The sequence below is a fragment of the Pristiophorus japonicus genome, chromosome 12, assembly GCF_044704955.1.
Source record: "Pristiophorus japonicus isolate sPriJap1 chromosome 12, sPriJap1.hap1, whole genome shotgun sequence".
Classification (NCBI taxonomy): domain Eukaryota; kingdom Metazoa; phylum Chordata; class Chondrichthyes; family Pristiophoridae; genus Pristiophorus; species Pristiophorus japonicus.
In genome coordinates, this window is record NC_091988.1 from 31,795,269 (window position 1) to 31,816,926 (window position 21,658).

The 21,658-nt window shown below is 42.4% G+C and overlaps 1 protein-coding gene across 2 annotated transcripts in view; it reads right to left on the reverse strand.

The window, feature by feature from the left end:
- Positions 1-21,658, reverse strand: part of appl1 (adaptor protein, phosphotyrosine interaction, PH domain and leucine zipper containing 1) — a 64,720-nt gene that overhangs the window by 35,902 nt on the left and 7,160 nt on the right. For both annotated transcript variants that reach the window (XM_070895277.1, XM_070895276.1), the window contains exons 2-6: positions 19,943-20,041; positions 16,103-16,162; positions 13,532-13,603; positions 7,565-7,652; positions 6,738-6,779 (exon numbers count right to left, since the gene is read on the reverse strand). In XM_070895277.1, the coding sequence (XP_070751378.1) occupies positions 6,738-6,779; positions 7,565-7,652; positions 13,532-13,603; positions 16,103-16,162; positions 19,943-20,041 (361 nt within the window). The remainder of the gene's footprint in view (positions 1-6,737; positions 6,780-7,564; positions 7,653-13,531; positions 13,604-16,102; positions 16,163-19,942; positions 20,042-21,658) is intronic.

Below are 21,658 nucleotides of genomic sequence, written 5' to 3' on the forward strand. Positions count from 1 at the left end.
CTCTGTGATAGGGAATTCCACAGGTTAACAACTCTCTGAGTGAAGAAGTTTCTCCTCATCTCAGTCCTAAATGGCCTACCCCTTATCCTAAGACTGTGTCCCCTGGTTCTGGACTTCCCCAACATCGGGAACAATCTACTCGCATCTAACCTGTCCCGTCTCATCAGAATCTTATACGTTTCTATGAGATCCCCTCTCATTCTTCTAAACTCCAGTGTATAAAGGCCCAGTTGATCCAGTCTCTCCTCATATGTCAGTCCAGCCATCCCGGGAATCAGTCTGGTGAACCTTCGCTGCACTCCCTCAATAGCAAGAACGTCCTTCCTCAGATTAGGAGACCAAAACTGAACACAATATTCCAGGTGAGGCATCACCAAGGCCCTGTACAACTGCAGTAAGAGCTCCCTGCTCCTATACTCAAATCCCCTAGCTATGAAGGCCAACATACCATTTGCCTTCTTTACCGCCTGCTATACCTGTATGCCCACTTTCAATAACTGATGTAGCATGACACCCAGATCACGTTGCACCTCCCCTTTTCCGAATCTGCCACCATTCAGATAATATTCTGTCTTCGCGTTTTTGCCCCCAAAATGGATAACCTCACATTTATCCACATTATACTGCATCTGCCATGCATTTGCCCACTCACCTAACCTGTCCAAGTCACCCTGCAGTCTGAGCATCCCCCTCGCAGCTCACACAGCCACCCAGTTTAGTGTCATCTGCAAACTTGGAGATATTACACTCAATTCCTTCATCCAAATCATTGATGTATATTGTAAAGAGCTGGGTCTTGCAGCACTCCACTAGTCACGGCCTGCCATTCTGAAAAGGACCCATTTATCTCGACTCTTTGCTTCTTGTCTGCCAACCAGTTCTCTATCCACGTCAGTATATTACCCCCAATACCATGTGCTTTGATTTTGCACACCAATCTCTTGTGTGGGACCTTGTCAAAAGCCTTTTGAAAGTCCAAATACACCACATCAACTGGTTCTCCCTTGTCCACTCTACTAGTTACATCCTCAAAAAATTCCAGAAGATTTGTCAAGCATGATTTCCCCTTCATAAATCCATGCTGACTTGGACTGATCCTGTCACTGCTTTCCAAATGCGCTGCTACTTCATCCTTAATAATTGATTCCAACATTTTCCCCACTACTGATGTTAGGCTAACCGGTCTATAATTACCCACTTTCTCCCTCCCTTTTTAAAAAGTAGTATTACATTAGCTACCCTCCAGTCAATAGGAACTGATCCAGAATTGATAGAATGTTGGAAAATGATCACCAATGCATCCACTATTTCTAGGGCCACTTCCTTAAGTACTCTGGGATGCAGACTATCAGGTCCCAGGGATTTATCGGCCTTCAAGCCCATCAATTTCCCTAACACAATTTCCCGTCTAATAAGGATATCCTTCAGTTCCTCCTTCTCACCAGACCCTCGGTGCCCTAGTACTTCCAGAAGGTTATTTGTGTCTTCCTTCGTGAAGACAGAACCAAAGTATTTGTCAATTGGTCTGCCATTTCTTTGTTCCCCATTATAAATTCACCTGAATCCTGATAGCAGTTAAAGGGTATGATGTAATTGGCATCACGGAGACATGGCACCAGGGTGACCAAGGCTGTGAACTCAACATCCAGGAGTATTTAACATTTAGGAAGGATAGACAGAAAGGAAAAGGAGGCGGGATGGCATTGCTGGTTAAAGAGGAAGTTAATGCAATTGTAAGAAAGGACATTAGCTTGGATGATGTGGAATCGGTATGGGTGGAGCTACGGAATACCAAGGGGCAGAAAACGATAGTGGGAGTTGTGTACTGACCAACAAACAGCAGTAGTGAGGTTGGGGACAGCATCAAACAAGAAATTACGGATGCATGCAATAAAGGTACATCAGTTATCATGGGTGACTTTAATCTACATATTGATTGGGCTAACCAAACTGGTAGCAATGCAGTGGAGGAGGATTTCCTGGATTGTATTAGGGATGGTTTTCGAGACCCTTGGCTCCAAGTTTCGTCCCGTGGCGAAAACGTCACACCTCCGAGCTGGGCGCCTGTTTTTCGCGCCGAAAACTGCGCCTAAAAAAAAGTCCGATATTCTCGAGCTCCTTGGAGCTCGATATCTGCTTGGCGCGGCGTGCTCTTCGCAGCAGGAGGCGGAGCCTAACACTCGCGCCAATTTTCTAAGTAGCGGGGGCGTGTACAATTTAAATTAGCCTTCGTGGTGCCGGCAACCGTGCACGTGCGCGTTGGAGCGTGCGCGCACGCGCAGTCTCACACAAACATTGGCACTCGGCCATTTTTAAAAATACTGCAGAAAAAGTGAAGATTTGTTGCTTGGACCCCTGCAAAGGCTTGTAATTTAATTTTTTTTGATATTTCTGTGTGTGAGGGAGTGCTTTTAGCAGCACTGCTGAATAAATCACCTGCTGAAATCAGTGAGTTCAGCTTTTCACTGCTAAACTTGCAGAACCGGTGCTGCATTGGTGCATGCAAATTAAGGACTGTGTGTTTGGAGAAATAAGAGTGCCAATTCAACTTTGCAATGGATCAACATCCACCAAGAACAAAGATGGCAAACCATTGCATAATACGTGGTGTTGACAATGCAACACCCATTCTGCAAATTTAAATATAAAACTGTCGATGTGGCTGCCTCTCCCTGTCCAAATGGCCTCAGTCCCCCTCACAGCTCGAAGGCTGCTGCTGTATCTTCGGCTGCCGTCGAGCCACTGACGCCGCCCCTAAAGCGTGGCCGAATGGCCTCAAGCACCATGAAGAGCTGCGTGTGTCAGGTGTTGATTCTTCGGCTGCCGGCCAGCCACTGACGCCGCTGATATCCTATGGCCGAATGGCCTCACGTCGGTCCGCTGCTGATTCTTCGGCTGCCGGCCAGCCACTGACATCTCATGGCTGAATGGCCTCGGGTCCGTCCGGTGCTGCTTCTTTGCGGCCAGCCACGAAGAGAATGAAGGCCTGCCTCAAGCACTGCAGCTCAGCTCGAAGCTTGCTGCCGCTGCCGTCGAGACACTGACACCACACCGCTGCCTGTCTCCAACATGAAAGGTCTGCCTGAAGCACAGCAGCTCGAAGGCTGATGCTATTTCACACAGGTAGGAACATGGTTTATTTAATCTTTTCTTTGCTTATAAATTTTTATTCAGGTTGGAGTTATTTGTATAATATTTGTATAAGTATAACTAAGGATTGATTGTAGAATTTAATGACTTCCCTTCCCCCCCTCCTCGTTCCCTACGCCTAGTTTGTAACCTACGCCTGATTTTCTAAAGTGTAGACAAGGTTTTTTCGAGCGTACAAAAATCTTCACTTACTCCATTCTAAGTTAGTTTGGAGTAAGTTTTCACTCACGAAACTTTGAAATCAGGCGTAAGTGGCCGGACACGCCCCCTTTTGAAAAAAAAATTCTGTTCCAAAGTGAAACTGTTCTAACTGACTAGAACTGGAGCAAACTAAATGACGAGAATTCCGATTTCTAAGATACTCCGTTCTACACCAGTTGCTCCTAAAAATCAGGAGCAAATCACGTGGAAACTTGGGGCCAATATGTCTAGAAAGGAGCTGGCCATCCTGGACTGGGTGATGTGCAATGAGAAAGGACTAATTAGCAATCTTGTTGTGCGAGGCCCCTTGGGGAAGAGTGACCATAACATAATAGAATTCTTTATTAAGATGGAGAGTGACACAGTTAATTCAGAAACTAGGGTCCTGAACTTAAGGAAAGGTAACTTTGATGGTTTGAGGCATGAATTGGCTAGAATACACTGGCAAATGATACTTAAAGGGTTGACGGTGGATAGGCAATGGCAAACATTTAAAGATCACATGGATGAACTTCAGCAATTGTACATCTCTGTCTGGAGAAAAATAAAACGGGGAAGGTGGCTCAACCGTGGCTAACAAGGGAAATTAAGGATAGTGTTAAAGCCAAGGAAGAGGCATATAAATTGGCCAGAAAAAGCAACAAACCTGAGGACTGGGAGAAATGTTGAATTCAACAGAGGAGGACAAAGGGTTTAATTAAGAGGGGGAAAATAGAGTACGAGAAGAAGCTTACCAGGAACATAAAAACTAACTGCAAAAACCTCTATAGATATGTGAAGAGAAAAAGATTAGTGAAGACAAACGTAGGTCCCTTGCAGTCGGATTCATGTGAATTTATAATGGGGAACAAAGAAGTGGCAGACCAGTTGAACAAATACTTTGGTTCTGTCTTCACGAAGGAAGACAAAAATAACCTTCCGGAAGTACAAGGGGATCGAGGGTCTGGTGAGAAGGAGGAACTGAAGGATATCCTTATTCGGCGGGAAACTGTGTTAGGAAATTGATGGGATTGAAGGCCGATAAATCCCTGGGGCCTGATAGTCTGCATCCCAGAGTGCTTAAGAAATGGCCCTAGAAATAGTGGATGCATTGGTGATCATTTTCCAACAATCTATTGATTCTGGATCAGTTCCTATGGACTGGAGGGTAGCTAATGTAACACCACTTTTTAAAAAGGGAGGGAGAAAGTGGGTAATTATAGACCGGTTAATCTAACATCAGTAGTGGGGAAAATGTTGGAATCAATTATTAAGGATGAAATAGCAGCGCATTTGGAAAGCAGCAACAGAATCGGTCCAAGTCAGCATGGATTTATGAAGGGGAAATCATGCTTGACAAATCTTCTGGAATTTTTTGAGGATGTAACTAATAGAGTGGACAAGGGAGAACCAGTGGATATGGTGTATTTGGACTTTCAATAGGCTTTTGACAAGGTCCCACACAAGAGATTGGTGTGCAAAATCAAAGCACATGGTATTGAGGGTAATATATTGACGTGGATAGAGAACTGGTTGGCAGACAAGAAGCAGAGAGAGTCGAGATAAATGGGTCCTTTTCAGAATGGCAGGCAGTGACTAGTGGAGTGCCGCAGGGCTCAGTGCTGGGACCCTAGCTCTTTACAATATACATCAATGATTTGGATGAAGGAATTGAGTGTAATATCTCCAAGTTTGCAGATGACACTAAACTGGGTGGCTATGAGGGGGACGCTAGGAGGCTGCAGGGTGACTTGGACAGGTTAGGAGTGGGCAAATGCATGGCAGATGCAGTATAATGTGGATAAATATGAGGTTATCCACTTTGGGGGCAAAAACATGAAGACAAAATATTATCTGAATGGTGGCAGATTAGGAAATGGGGAGGTGCAACGTGACTTGGGTGTCATGGTTCTTCAGTCATTGAAAGTTGGCATACAGGTACAGCAGGCGGTAAAGGCGGCAAATGGTATGTTGGCCTTCATAGCTAGGAGATTTGAGTATAGGAGCAGGGAGCTCTTACTGCAGTTGTACAGGGCCTTGGTGATGCCTCACCTGGAATATTGTGTTCAGTTTTGGTCTCCCAATCTGAGGAAGGACGTTCTTGCTATTGAGGGAGTGCAGCGAAGGTTCACCAGACTGATTCCCGGGATGGCAGGACTGACATAAGAGGAGAGACTGGATCAACTGAGCCTTTATACACTGGAGTTTAGAAGGCTGAGAGGGGATCTCATAGAAACAGATAAGATTCTGATGGGACGGGACAGGTTAGATGCGGGTAGAATGTTCCCGATGTTGGGAACTCCAGAACCAGGGGACACAGTCTTAGGATAAGGGGTAGGCCATTTAGGATTGAGATTAGGAGAAACTTCTTCACTCAGAGAGTTGTTAACCTGTGGAATTCCCTACCGCAGAGAGTTGTTGATGCCAGTTCATTGGATATATTCAAGAGGGAGTTAGATATGGCCCTTACGGCTAACGGGATCAAGGGGTATGGAGAGAAAACAGGAAAGGGATACTGAGGAAATAATCAGCCATGATCTTATTGAATGGTGGTGCAGGCTCGAAGGGCCGAATGGCCTGTTCCTGCACCTATTTTTTATGTTTCTTGTGCAATCACATGTTTCCTGCAATGTGATGACCAGAACTGTACGCAGTTTTCTAGCTGTGGCCTAACCACTGTTTTATATTGCATTTAGTAGAGAGGTAGGACCACCTCTTCCAAACACACAGATCCAGTGCAGCCTGCATGAACCCCAAAGTAAACGTGATAGATTTTCTAAGGCTCGCAGTTTAGAAGACCTGAATCTTCTGAGCTACCCGATTTAGCAATTCTAGAAAGCTTACTTTGGGGATTTCCTAGCTGTGTAAGGCCTGTGTTTCAGGAGTCAGTCCCTCAAATCCCATTGCATTCAATACAAAGCAGCTCAAGACCCTCAGTCACATATTATTCTCAATTAAAATGATTCTGTAGAAAGTCACGTGTATCGTTTTCAATATCTGTGATGATTATCAAAATTCCCATCATCTTGTGATGTAAATATTACTGAAATTCTGTGAAAAAAATGCATGTCAATTAATGGGTTCTAATCAAGAACAGTTTGAGTGACTATCATTGAATTGAAGTTGAGCAGGCCTCTGGTAAATGTGTGTCTACAGTACAAGACTACTTGTATATTTGGCTCAAATTGGCATGAAAGAGTTCGTCTTACTCAGACGACAAAAAATACAGTAAATAAAAGTCGTATTAGTGGATGTTCTGAGATCTGTTGGGACAACATTAGAAGGACCGTTATCCTACATGTCAATGTGAAGTTTCTAATGTTGATGCTGGGTACAAATAATGAAAAAGAACATTCTTCACCATACTTTTATTAAACTGACATGTTGGTAAATGAAATGATACTCACCATTACTTGCAATATCAAAGACTTCATTTAGGGTTAGCATTTCTGAAAATAAATGAAAATGTTGAGTAAAAGAAATTGGTCATAATTTGATTGATTTTATGTTATTCACATTCAGTAATTGTCAGTTGGCTTTATGGTAGCACTCTCGTCTCAATTAGAAGGTCATGGGTTCAAGCCCCATGCTAGAGATTGATCATGATTCAGTGCAGCACTGAGGGTGTGCTGTATTGTTGGAGGTGCCATCTTTCAGATGAGACGTTAAACAGGTCCCAACCTGTTTGTTCGCTCTCCCTGCATCTTCGACAAGATTCATCCCTCAATGAAACTTTTTTTAGAGTCTACCTGCAAAACATAAAACATGTATCCGTGCCACCCGACCTGGATGACACACCAGACATTTACAAGGCCTTTTTTTTTGGCACTAAAATCAAATTTTTCCTTTTTCCAGTGCCCCCTATATACCAGTATAACAGATTAACAGCTGATTGCTGTTTATGGAACCTTGTTGTGTGAAAATTGGCTACCATGTTTGCTCACTTAACAATGAGTATATATAAAAATAAATAATTGGGTGTAGATTTTTTTTGGGATGTCCTAAAGATGTGAAAAATGCTATATAAATGCATGTGTTTCGTCTCTTTCCTTATTTTTTCCCACTTTGTTCTTTCATAAGAGTACACATTTGATAACCTAACAAAACATACATTCAATGTGCAGAAACATAGGCTATTTTTAAACATTCGCAAGTCGGTATTTGTTTTAAAACATGACTACACAAGGGCAGGAGATAACCGCACTATAAAATACTGTAGGTGCAATTTTCATACCTTTTAAATCCTTTTCCTTAAACTGTGTAATGGGGAACATCATGGCATCGGCTAATTGTGTTGAAAGTACAGCGTGGCAGGAACTGAGCTAGAAGACAACAGGAAATTTCATTCTCGAGAAAAAATAATCTGAAGTCTTTTAAATTTAGGTCTCGGTATAATCTTCCATACTGGCAAAACAGAGCATTAGAAACTTTGAAACAAACTGGAGTTCATGGACAACCTGGGGTTATCTTAACTGTTGAATCCTAGACCACCCTCAATGGTTCACTGACTTTATTCAGATACTAGCCAAGGCATACAGATTTGTTTAATCTCTGGTCTGTGCTAAATTAGCTGATACCATCTGGAGTGTCAGTACGATGTTACAATTTGCCTCATTTAGGGAAGGGAATATCTGCTAGGGTTTCTGTTGCTGCTTTCTATCAACTACTTCCTCCAGAATATGGTTGTATGGACATCGGGTGAGAACAGCTGTGCTGCTCCCTATAGCCACACAGCAAGCTGACACGCTCTACGGATCAAACATTTAGAATGACCACTGACCTGAAACACTGCACAATGCCCAGAATCTGTGGAACTAAAAGGAGAGCAGAAAATTGGCAGTAGGAAGGGAAAGAAACAAAAATTTAAAAAATTTGGATCTTTCCATATTAGGGACCAGCTGCAAAAGAAAACACTGCTACGAAGACTCATTCCTATTGTTCTACATTTTACATGACTACACTAAAGTAGAAGTTGCTCTGTTTAAATCCTATGCCTTTCTGAAACTCAAATGAGGATTCCATAATGAATCTTAGAATTTTAGTTGCACCATTTAAGGTAAGCTTATAATGTTAAAAAGATAAAAGAAGAAATACTGCTTGCTGGTCAATTGCATGCAGATATGATTAAATGCAGAAGCTTTTTTTCCTGAATTCAATCTAGTGTGAATTTATTAACTTGAAATTATATATTTTTATAAAAATGCACAACACAGAAATTGAGCATCCCACTGTCACAGGGCATACTAAAAATATGAACAGGCAATCTGAGCAGGAGTAGGAAGGTAGTGCAGGAGTCCCCTGCGGTCATCTCCCTCCAAAACAGATATACCACTTTGGGTGCTGTTGGAGGAGATGGCTCATCAGAGGAAGGCAGCAGCAGCCAAGTTCATGGCACCATGGGTGGCTCTGCTGCACAGGAGGGCAGGAAAAAGAGTGGGAGAGCTATAGTGGTAGGGGATTCTATTGTAAGGGGAATAGACAGGCGTTTCTGCGGCCGCAATCGAGACTCCAGGATTATATGTTGCCTCCCTGGTGCAAGGGTCAAGGATGTCTCGGAGCGGCTGCAGGGCATTCTGGAGGGGGAGGATGAACAGCCAGTTGTCGTGGTGCATATAGGTACCAACAATATAGGTAAAAAACGGGATGAGGTTCTACAGGCTGAATTTAGGGAGCTAGGAGTTCAAATTAAAAAGTAGGACCTCAAAGGTAGTAATCTCAAGATTGCTACCAGTGCCACGTGCTAGTCAGAGTAGAAATAGCAGGATAGTTAAGATGAATATGTGGCTTGAGGAATAGTGTAAGAGGGAGGAATTCAAATTGCTGGGACATTGGAACCGGTTCTGGGGGAGAGGATGGGACCAGTACAAACCAGACGTTCTGCACCTGGGCAGGACTGGAACCGATGTCCAAGGGGGAGTGTTTGCTAGTGCTGTTGGGGAGGGTTTAAACTAATATGGCAGGGGGGTGGGAATCTATGCAGGGAGACAGAGGGAAGCAAAATGGGGGCAGAAGCAAAAGGTAGAAAGGAGATAAGTAAAAGTGGAGGGCAGAGAAATCAAAGGCAAAAGTCAAAATGGGCCACATTACAACATAATTCTAAAAGGACAAAGAGTGATAAAAAAAACAAGCCTGAAGGCTCTGTGTCTCAATGCGAGGAGCATTCATAAGGTGGATGAATTAATTGCGCAGACAGCTGTTAACGGATATGATGTAATTGGGTTATGGAGACATGGCTCCAGGGTGGCCAAGGCTGGGAACGCAACATTCAGGGGTATTCAATATTCAGGAAGGATAGACAGAAAGGAAAAGGAGGTGGGGTAACGTTGCTGGTTAAAGAGGAGATTAACGCAATAGTAAGGAAGGACATTAGCTTGGATGATGTGGAATCTGTATGGGTAGAGCTGCGGAATACCAAAGGGCAGAAAATGCTAGTGGGAGTTGTGTACAGACCACCAAACAGTAGTAGTGAGGTTGGGGATGGCATCAAACAGGAAATTAGGGATGCGTGTAATAAAGGTACAGCAGTTATCATGGGTGACTTTAATCTACATATAGATTGGGCTGACTAAACTGGTAGCAATACGGTGGAGGATTTCCTGGAGTGTATAAGGGATAGTTTTCTAAACCAATATGTCGAGGAACCAACTAGAGAGCTGACCATCCTAGACTGGGTATTGTGTAATGAGAGAGGATTAATTAGCAATCTTGTTGTGCGATGCCCCTTGGGGAAGAATGACCATGATATGGTAGAATTCTTCATTAAGATGGAGAGTGACACAGTTAAGTCAGAGGCTAGGGTCCTGAACTTAAAGAAAGGTAACTTCGATGGTATGGGACATGAATTAGCTAGGATAGACTGGTGAATGATACTTAAAGGGTTGATGGTGGATAGGCAATGGCAAACATTTAAAGATCACATGGATGAACTTCAACAATTGTACATCCCTGTCTGGCGTAAAAATGAAACGAGGAAGGTGGCTCAACCGTGGCTAACAAGGGAAATTAGGGATAGTGTTAAATCCAAGAAAGAGGCATATAAATTGGCCAGAAAAAGCAGCAAACCTGAGGACTGGGAGAAATTTAGAATTCAGCAGAGGAGGACAAAAGATTTAATTAGGAGGGGGGAAATAGAGTATGAGAGTAAGCTTGCCGGGAACATAAAAACTGACTGCAAAAGCTTCTATAGATATGCGAAGAGAAAAAGATTAGCGAAGAAAAATGTAGATCCCTTGCAGTCAGAATCAGGTGAATTTATAATGGGGAACAAAGAAATGGCAGACCAACTGAACAAATACTTTGGTTCTGTCTTCACTAAGGAAGACGCAAATAACCTTCCGGAAATACTAGGGGACCGAGGGTCTAGTGAGAAGGAGGAACGGAAGGAAATCCTTATTGGTCAGGAAATTGTGTTAGGGAAATTGATGGGATTGAAGGCCGATAAATCCCCAGGGCCTGATAGTCTGCATCCAGAGTACTTAAGGAAGTGGCCCTCGAAATAGTGGATGCATTGGTGATCATTTTCCAACATTCTATAGACTCTGGATAAGTTCCTATGGACTGGACTAATGTAACACCACTTTTTTTAAAAAGGAGGGAGAGAGAAAACGGAATTATAGACCGGTTAGCCTGACATCGGTAGTGAGGAAAATGTTGGAATCAATTATTAAAGATGTAATAGCAGCGCATTTGGAAAGCAGTGACAGGATCGGTCCAAGTCAGGATGGATTTATGAAAGGGAAAACATGCTTGACAAATCTTCTAGAATTTTTGGAGGATGTAACTAGCAGAGTGGACAAGGGAGAACCAGTGGATGTGGTGTATTTGGACTTTCAAAAGGCTTTTGACAAGGTCCCATACAAGAGATTAGTGTGCAAAATGAAAGCACATGGTATTGGGGGTAATGTATTGACGTGGATAGAGAACTAGTTGGCAGACAGGAAGCAAAGAGACAGAATAAATGGGTCCTTTTCAGAATGGCAGGCAGTTTTGACTAGTGGGGTACCGCAAGGTTCAGTGCTGGGATACCAGCTATTTACAATGTACATTAATGATTTAGACAAAGCAATTAAATGTAATATCTCCAAGTTTGCAGATGACACTAAGCTGGCTGGCAGTGTGAGCTGTGAGGAGGATGCTAAGAGGCTACAGGGTGACTTACAGTCAGAATCAAATGAGTGGGCAAATGCATGGCAGATGCAGTATAATGTAGATAAATGTGAGGTTATCCACTTTGGTGGAAAAAACAGGAAGGCAGAATATTATCTGAATGGCGGCAGATTAGGAAAAGGAGAGGTGCAACGAGACCTGGGTGTCATGGTACATCAGTCATTGAAAGTTGGCATGTAGGTACAGCAGGCGGTGAAGAAGGCAAATGGCATGTTGGCCTTCATAGCGAGAGGAATTGAGTATAGGAGCAGGGAGATCTTACTGCAGTTGTACAGGGCCTTGGTGAGGCCACACCTTGAATATTGTGCACAGTTTTGGTCTCCTAATCTGAGGAAGGACATTCTTGCTATTGAGGGAGTGCAGCGAAGGTTCACCAGACTGATTCCCGGGATGACAGGACTGACATATGAAGAAAGATTGGATCGACTAGGCTTATATTCATTGGAATTTAGAAGAATGAGAGGGGATCTCATAGAAACATATAAAATTCTGACGGATTGGACAGGTTAGATGCAGGAAGAATGTTCCCGATGTTGGGGAAGTCCAGAACCAGAGGTCACAGTCTAAAGATAAGAGGTAAGCCATTTAGGGCCGAGATGAGGAGAAACTTCTTCACGCAAGAGAATTGTGAACTTGTGGAATTCTCTACCACAGAAAGTTGTTGAGGCCAGTTCGTTAGATATATTCAAAAGGGAGTTAGATGTGGCCCTTATGGCTAAAGGGATCAAGGGGTATGGAGAGAAAGCAGAAATGGGGTACTGAAGTTGCATGATCAGCCATGATCATATTGAATGGTGGTGCAGGCTCGAAGGGCCGAATGGCCTACTCCTGCACCTATTTTCTATGTTTCTATGATGGCTTGGCACCTCCACCACAGCTAGTAAGGGGCTAGGTCATGTTCTGCATCAAATACTCAAGCATCTTTGCTAGGAGGTATGGTACCGTTTCAGAATATCCCATTTTTAATTGGTATCTCACTTTCTAAACCTTTAGAGATGAAGCTGTGAAATCTGAGAACAATATTTCTTTATAAAAAAGGAAAGTCAATGTCAGCAAAATCAGACTTTTAACAGATATGAGCTGTTTTATGCTATTCCATTAATGCTGAATAGCTTGGTTAATGTAACCAAGCGATATTTTGAGCCTTAATCTAAGTTACTACTTGAAATAATGGTGCAGAAATTGTAGTTGGTGGCTTCAAACCTGAAAAAAAATCTATCAATTTATCTGGAATGTTCCGGGATGTTAGACTTGTGGTCCTGGGCCTCTACGTGTAGGCCTGTGTAAAGGCCCAGGGACGTAGGCATTTTGCAAGCGTCCCTGGGATCATGTGGGCTGGCCCAACCAATCAAAGTAGGGGTATTCCCGTTCATACTTATGGTGATTCCCAGAACTCACCACAAGTATGAACGGGAATACCCCATAAAATACACAAACATTTCAAATATATTTTTTAAAGATCACATATTTAAAATTAATCAAAATTGAATTTAATTAATTATATAAAACAAAAATGTAATTACATTTTTTTAAAAAAATATTTTTAAAGATCTAAAAATGTTTAAATTATTGGAAAACAAAGTATTGGAAAACAAAGTATTTTTCTGTTCTTTAAAAGTCTCATGCTTTTATCAGGCGTAAGAATTTCACAGGCATTCGTTGGGCAAAAGTTGAGCAAATAGCCCAACTCTCCGCCAGTGAATGCCCATTTCTGTTAGATTCGTACGATCTGTCAAGTGCAGTGCATACCTAAACCCGGAACTTGCAGGGCTCCTATGGGTGCATGCTCACCTCGTATGCGAATTCACCCCCTACATTTTTATAAAAATACACAACACAGAAATTGAGCATCCCTCTGCCATAGGACATATTAAAAATATGAACAGACTATCTGTTGGCTTGGTGTCTCCACCTAAGTGGCTAGGTCAGGTTTTGCTTGAGTATTTGACACGGTATTTGTTTCTCTCTCCACAGATGCTGCTTGATCTGCTGAGTATTTCCAGCATTTTCTGTTCCTATTTAATTTAATACTTACTTCATCTATTACTTGAGCAAACTGCTGCAATGTGGATGTCATGACCTCATCATCACCACCTAGGGGAAAACGCTATCAAAAAACAAAAAGAAAAGTTAACCAGGAACAAGCACTATTTACTTGTTAGGCAGCAAATAAGTGCACTTGGGTAAAAAGCAACTACATTTTGTTCGCTATATTTCATTATTTTCCCCTTCATTTAATTGGTTTTATTATCCTATCCAACTGGCTAGTATTCACATCTTGATTGTCGTATCAGTAGGCTATTCAACTCTGTACTTGACCACACTATGACATTGCTTTTGCTTAAATGAGAACAATGGCATGCGAGGAAAGGAAGTCATTCAGTGAGAAATTCTGTATTTGAGTGCTCTGACCACTGGAATAAGACAGCAGAGATGTGGATAAATGGAGGGAACTCTAATGGAATTCCATTTAATAAATTGTCATATAATTAGGGGGTAAAAATAGGCCTTGATATTTTCACGTGTGTGTTAGGGCCGTCATGATCATTAAAACTATTTGTAAAGGCATTTACAAAATTATCAGGAAGTGTATACTAGTTGATTTATATTAAAAAACTGATGTTACGAAGTCTGATTTGAGATTTTCTCCATGTTGCACAAAATTCTGTGCCTGCCGGTGACTTGCTCCAGTCTTTCTCAATACCGCACTGTAATTAACCTTTTAGGATGTACAGGAGTCTGGCTCTGGTTCACCAATCGCTAGTTTCTCCTTACTATCAGAACGCACCCCTAATGGGTGATCAACTGGTCTTAAAGTCAGGGACCTATCTAGACAAGAACTGCTGGAATGTCCACGCACATCACTCTGCCAGAGTTGCGGCAGCATTGTCAAAGCCTGGGACTAAGTTGGCTGCTCACCCTCTTAGCATCTCCCTCCTGCATTTTACATGCACCATTCTCCAACTAAGAGGAGAAAGGATTTCACTGATAGATGACAGTTTATCCAGTGAACAGCTGAGCCATACAGACTAGGAAGGTTGCAGGCTTTGATCCCTGGTCTGTGTTAATTACTCCTGTGGGGCTAGGGGTGCTATAAATAGCCTCAGTATCTTTAGGCAGGGGAATATTGGATAACACAAATATTGGGCTTGTTTCTGCTGCCACTCCATGTTTAAATGGAAACACTCCCTATTGAAAGTTACACATGAATAATGGCTCTTTGGGAAAGGTACTGGAAGGGGCTTGGTGTCTGTTGAACTGTACCCCAGCAACAACTTCAAAAATTAGCAAGAACAAAAATCAAAAAAAATTTGAAATGGGACACGGTTGCATTTCAAATCTTGACTTTACAATTGGCTTTTATTGTGTAGCCAAAGTGCCCAAAAAAACTAGATAAGAACTAGAACGGTGTGGTTATACTTGTTTACATAAGCTTTCTCCACTACTGAACCAAAATATTTTTTGATGTAAAAATGTTGAGGTAAGCAGAGACAGAAAGGAATACAGACAAGCTGTTAAACGAGTGAGTAAATATGAAGCAATCAGCAGATCCCAAATGCAAATTAACTTGTTCAATATGCATACACAAAATGTACCTGCTTTACTTTAAACCTAGAATTCCCAATTCTCTACCTACATTGAGAGAACGAGCACCTTTTTCAATGCAAGAAACAGTGCAGAATGGGTAAAGTTAACATCCATTTTTTAGAGGTGCATGTGCAGTCTAGAATCCTCACAAGTATCTAGCTGATGGTGTCTGCATCTAATAAGGAAATCAATGTAACAGAGAACTGAACCTGTTGAAAATGCTTTTGAGTTATTTTAAATTTAATGCTGTTGTATTTTAATATCCCATTATCTATGACCACTTAGATTAACGTAAGTATTTAATAGCTCTAAGCTGTGTCATAGCAGGAGCTGGTTCTAGTACATCTTCAGTGTAATGAATGCTTCCCTCCAGGTTCTAGATTAGTGACACGATTGGGTGTTTCCAAGCACAAGTCATTGACTGCACTGTAATTGGTTATAGTTAATTACCCTGAAAACCATCAAAGCTTACAGCACTTTCAGTCCATCATGTCTGTGCTGGGTCTTTTCTAGAAAAATCTAAAACCTAATCCCACTGCTCCATGTTCTCCCCATAGTTCTGTATCTTCCGCCTCAAAAATGTATTCAAACTTTCCCTTAAAAGACACAGTGGTACTGCCTCAACCACTCCCTGTGGCAAAGCATTCCATGGTTCAACAACTCGGTAAAGAAATTTCTGAACCTCTCTCGTCGCTATCAATTTCAAATCGATCACCCACATCACTGATTTTCCAATCAGAAGAATGTTTTTTTTCCTATGCACCGCATCAAAACCCTTCATAATTTTAAGAACCTCAAATAAATCTGCATTTAGCTTTTTCTGCTCCAGTGGAATGAATCTTTCCCTGTTCACTTTTCTCATAGCTATAGTATGATAACTGCATCATCATTCTGGTGAATCTATGTTTTAATGTTCTTTCTATAAATTATAACCCAACAAAGATATCTTGTATATCAGTAACTCTCAAGATCGCTCTCCCAAGTTCTGCTGCTTTGGCTTTCTTCAATTTATTTTTACCTGTTTCTCGTATTCCTTGAGCAGTTTGGAGGTTAAGTGTGTCGCTGTGCTCAATTCATTCTGCAAAAGAAAACACAGATCAAATTAAGCTTCAGTCTTTTTCTCCCCTCCACTCTTGAAAGTGCTGACTCTTGCTGGGGTATAAATTTCACAGGGACAGGCAGTCTTCTGATACCTCACCTAATTTCCCAACACTCACATGTGTTTTCCACTCCTGCACTTGCCAGCCAGTGCTTTTTTTGCTAATTCACAATAATGGATGGAAAATCTTGGACTGGCGAGCACAGAAGCACAAAACCCTAGCCCAAGTGTCACCAGCTTTATTTAACTGTGCAAAGCACCATAGCTGAGTCTTGTCAACATTCAACAGAGTGCATGTTTTTCACTGGGGACCCATAGCTGATCTTTTTTCTTGCTATATCCAAGGCTAATTGCAGCACCTTAAATGTTGTACTCGCTGAGATCAGCTAGCTCAGCACAGACTAGATTCAAACCAGATGTTTTTCCAGTCTGTATAGCTTAGTAATGACTTTTTCAACTTTACATCACTGTGGAAGCTTTAAACTTAATGAGAAAGCCAGTGATCAACAATTTTCGCAGTGCAGTTCTCTTCAGATCATCGGAATCCAAATTCTCTTTACAGGTAGTAAATATTTTCATGTGGTTATTCACCATTCCCTGCCTCTTCTCGCGCTATTACTTTTACTAGTATTTTTATTAGTACTTCTCCCTACTATGTTATAGGACACCACCTGGATTTTTCCTCACAAGATATTCAGAGCAAGAGTAAAATCACACAAGCAATTATGTACATGATAATTCAATGCAGCACACTGACTGGGCTGTATTGTTTCAACTGTGTTTATTTCAACTCCATTTCTCAATAATTAAAACCAAGGATCATAAGCCTTGGCAACAAAATGTTGCTGGATAGCAAAATGCAAAAACCCATTTTGTTGCCAGATAGAATATGTTAATTAAAAAAAAGTTGGAGCTGCCAGAGATGTTGGACATATAACTAAGTATACATGACCAAACATTTCACTAAAATACTTGCTACAAAGCTTTAATAAAGGCACTTGTGCTGTTCAGTTTGCACTGTTGCAGCATGTTTTCTGCTTTTCAGAAAGGCAAAACATGCAGCTGAATAAATGGAGGTTTGGGTTTTGTCTTTGGAAGCGAGACCACCTAAAGGCTTTTATTAAAATGTTAAAAATCTCTCAGATTGGCTGGTTCCTCCATTACAATTGTAATGTTACTAGACCTACCTGATGTGCCAACTTTATCCTAACATTTAAAATATTATTGGCATTTGGAAAGTCACAAGTAATACACTACAAGTGCATTTAAGTTCATCTGCACGGAGCTATTTTTTCCGATTCCACCATGATCTGAAGCGGGCATATAACTGTGTCCATTTCTATTACTGACAGTACCTACAGTATAACTGTATCATTCATACCACTGTAAACATTTGGTATTGAATTTTACATTGAGTTACAATGTGCCTACAGCACAGAAACAGGCCAACTGGTCTCCGCCAGTGTTTGTGCTCCATATGAGCCTCCTCCCAACCCATTTCTCTAAGAGGCAGTAATGGAGCGGCTAGGCCTTACCGACCAGGGGCAGACAGATGGGCCGACCCTTCCTATGTTGCCCCCGGGCCAGGAGCAGCAAGAACAAGTTTTCGCGCCACCCGTTGGGCACGCACCGAACCCATACCGACTGGCGGCGACCCCCTTTCCGACCCCCATGGGATGTTGCCCCACGGGTCAGTGTCACTGACAGCTTTCCCCTGCAGAAAGCTGTGTGGCTGGGCGGCGCGTCCGCCTTTAAAGAGGAGGGCGCATTCAGGCGCCTCCATTTTATTTTAATTGTCAGCCAACTGAGTTCGGCCCGACAATAGTGGCCACAGGTTCGGCCGGGCTGCCAACAACAGCCCAGCGCTCCCTCTTGGGTTCCGGGCCGCTAGCACAGCCGAAACCCTCCCTGGTGGTCCAGTGGGCCTAACTAAACCCCAGGCAGAGCTCGCAGCGGCCCTCCTCTTTAACTGAAGGGGAGGGACGTTGTGATGAGTCAGCACGACGCAGCATGTCCGTGTCCCGCAGACGTCATCATCGCGCACTGATGACTCCTTGCGTCAGCCGACCCAACTCACTGGCACTTCTGCCCCGACCGGAAAAAAATACAAGACCTGAATATTGGTCGATCCTCCGCCCCATGGATTGGGGCAGAGAAAAATCTTAAAGAATGGTGAGTGCACCTACACTTAGTCAGGGGACAATTTCGGCCCCGATAATGTTAGTTATTATATTCACTTGTGTATTCTATTAATTTTTATTTTGCTTCAAACAACACACAATATTGCACAGGTTATTGATAAGTGCATACTGACTTCCCTAGTTCAAGTGGGCTGCATGCACTCGTGAAGTGCTTTTAGGCATTTGTATTTTGAGTTTAGAAATTTAAATGACCTAGCCTTGCTCAGTGAATAACTGAGCCACACAGACCAGGATGGTTCTAATAAGATCAACTTCTGTGCCAAGTTAGTCAATCGCAGCTGAGGTGGTTGCAGTGGCACTAGAATTGATCTCCTTGCCCCTGTTCCAGAGGGGAACATCTGCCAGTGTGTGGCCATCAGGTGACGCCAGATTGTCAACAAAAATTGTCGGGGTTCACGCATGAATATCCATTTTGGTGAGGCACCAGAGGATGACTAGCATCATACCCTAGCAAGGAGTTGATGCCTTCAGGATGAGAGGATAAATCTATCCTGGTGTATCCCCAATGACACAATGGGTAAAGGCACATCATAGTATTATGTAATAATCTAAACAAAATGGAAAGGTCCTAGGTCTGATGCTTGGTGTGTATTGATTACTGATCAACCAAATAATTCAACTGGCTTCAATTTTGCCTCGCTAGAGAGAAAAATTCAGGTTCTTACTCCTGATCACTGATGGCGACCATCAACTGATGATGAATGGGCATCCTAGCTGTGCCAACTCCTGTCCACGTAGCACTTTCTACCACAGATTATTCAATGGACTAGGAGCTGATTTCTCCACTTCTGCGTCCAGGGATGTTGGAGTCAATAGTTACACTGCTGTTGTTACCCAAACTGAGGTTAGATTACTTCTCAGTCCAGTTAGGTTCTGAGCTATGTAGTACATTGGTCAACTGTGCCACCACTCTCTGGAAATCCCTCTCTAAACTCCTCCGCCTCTTTGTTCTTCCCGCCCACCTCCCTTCTCCTTTAAGACCTTGCTTAAAACCCACCTCTTTGACCAAGCTTTTGATCATTTGGCTTGACATCTATTTTTCCCTCTGAAGCCCTTTGGGATGTTTGTGCCACATTAAAAGGCACAAAATAAATGCGTTGTTGTTTATGTTGCTCTTGTGCCGATATTATTAGTTCTGCACATTTTGTGTACATTTGTCAGCAAGTGGGTAGATGGGACATCTAACGGCTGAAGAAAAATCAAACACTTCGCCACTCCCCAGGAAACCCATCTGCTACTGAGCAGTCCATTATCCTTAATTTTAGGGAATTAATGAGGGTTTTATAGTCTGCTCTGTCATGAATATGGGGGTGGATAATGAGTAGATGTAACAAGAAGAAAAGAAAACGAAAGAAAGGAGACTGTAGGTTTGGAATCGGGTTAGAACATCCCAAAATTCAAGATATTTGATTTTGCAAATAGTGATTGTACAAAGGAGTAATTTAATGGAATGTAAACTTGTAACTGTTTGCCATTCTATTTGAGTACCGATATACACATTTCATTCTCTGCTGATCTTCTGTAACTGATGACCTAGTCAGATAACTTGGAATTATACCTGTGCATCGTAAATCCGCTTCATGGCTTTGTAAAGTTGGCTGGTATAATTTGAAACGGCAGCAGCATCTTCTTCAAACACACCTAGCAGTGAGCGTGTCTGTCCAAAAATTAATAAAAAGGTAAGTTTGCCAAATGAACAAATTTTGTCTTTTGAAGCTTTTACTCATATAGGTTAACACTAATGCACTTAATGTATCCCTATCACATGCCATAGTAACAATGCAAGTAAACCATACATGCACCATCTATAGTAGAACAAGGCTCTGCAGGGATTTAAAGGTGAGGACCAGGATCTTAGTAAAAACTACTACCAGCTAATTCTTCAGCTCCAAAAATGGATTAATTCACATCTTTTCTTTAAATTGAAGGCAGTATTGCACTGTCAAATGTGCCATCTTTCTCAGGTGGACGTTAAAGATCCCATGGCACTATTTCAAAGAAGAATAGGGGAGTTATCCCCGGTGTTTCGGCCAATATTTATTCCTCAATCAACATAACAAAAACAGATTATCTGGTCATTATTACATGGCTGTTTGTGGGAGCTTGCTGTGCACAAATTGTCTGCTACGTTTCCCATATTACAACAGTGACTACACTCCAAAAGTACTTATTTTGCTGTAAAGTGCTTTGAGATGTCCGGTGGTCGTGAAAGGCACCATAAGAACATAAGAATTAGGAACAGGAGTAGGCCATCTAGCCCCTCGAGCCTGCTCCGCCATTCAACAAGATCATGGCTGATCTGGCCGTGGACTCAGCTCCACTTACCCGCCCGCTCCCCGTAACCCTTAATTCCCTTATTGGTTAAAAATCTATCTATCTGTGACTTGAATACATTCAATGAGCTAGCCTCAATTGCTTCCTTGGGCAGAAAATTCCACAGATTCACAACCCTCTGGGAGAAGAAATTCCTTCTCAACTCAGTTTTAAATTGGCTCCCCCGTATTTTGAGGCTGTGCCCCCAAGTTCTAGTCTCCCCTACCAGTGGAAACAACCTCTCTGCCTCTATCTTGTCTATCCCTTTCATTATTTTAAATGTTTCTATAAGATCACCCCTCATCCTTCTGAACTCCAACGAGTAAAGACCCAGTTTACTCAATCTATCATCATAAGGTAACCCCCTCATCTCCGGAATCAGCCTAGTGAATCGTCTCTGTACCCCCTCCAAAGCCAGTATATCCTTCCTTAAGTAAGGTGACCAAAACTGCACGCAGTACTCCAGGTGCGGCCTCACCAATACCCTATACAGTTGCAGCAGGACCTCCCTGCTTTTGTACTCCATCCCTCTCGCAATGAAGGCCAACATTCCATTCGCTTTCCTGATTACCTGCTGCACCTGCAAACTAACTTTTTGGGATTAGGTCCCTCTGCACCTCAGCATGTTGTAATTTCTCCCCATTCAAATAATATTCCCTTTTACTGTTTTTTTTCCCCCAAGGTGGATGACCTCACCCTTTCCGACATTGTATTCCATCTGCCAAACCATAGCCCATTCGCTTAACCTATCCAAATCTCTTTGCAGCCTCTCTGTGTCCTCTACACAACCCGCTTTCCCACTAATCTTTGTGTCATCTGCAAATTTTGTTACACTACACTGTCCCCTCTTCCAGGTCATCTATGTATATTGTAAACAGTTGTGGTCCCAGCACCGATCCCTGTGGCACACCACTAACCACCGATTTCCAACCTATAAATCCAATTGTTTCTTTCTTTCTTT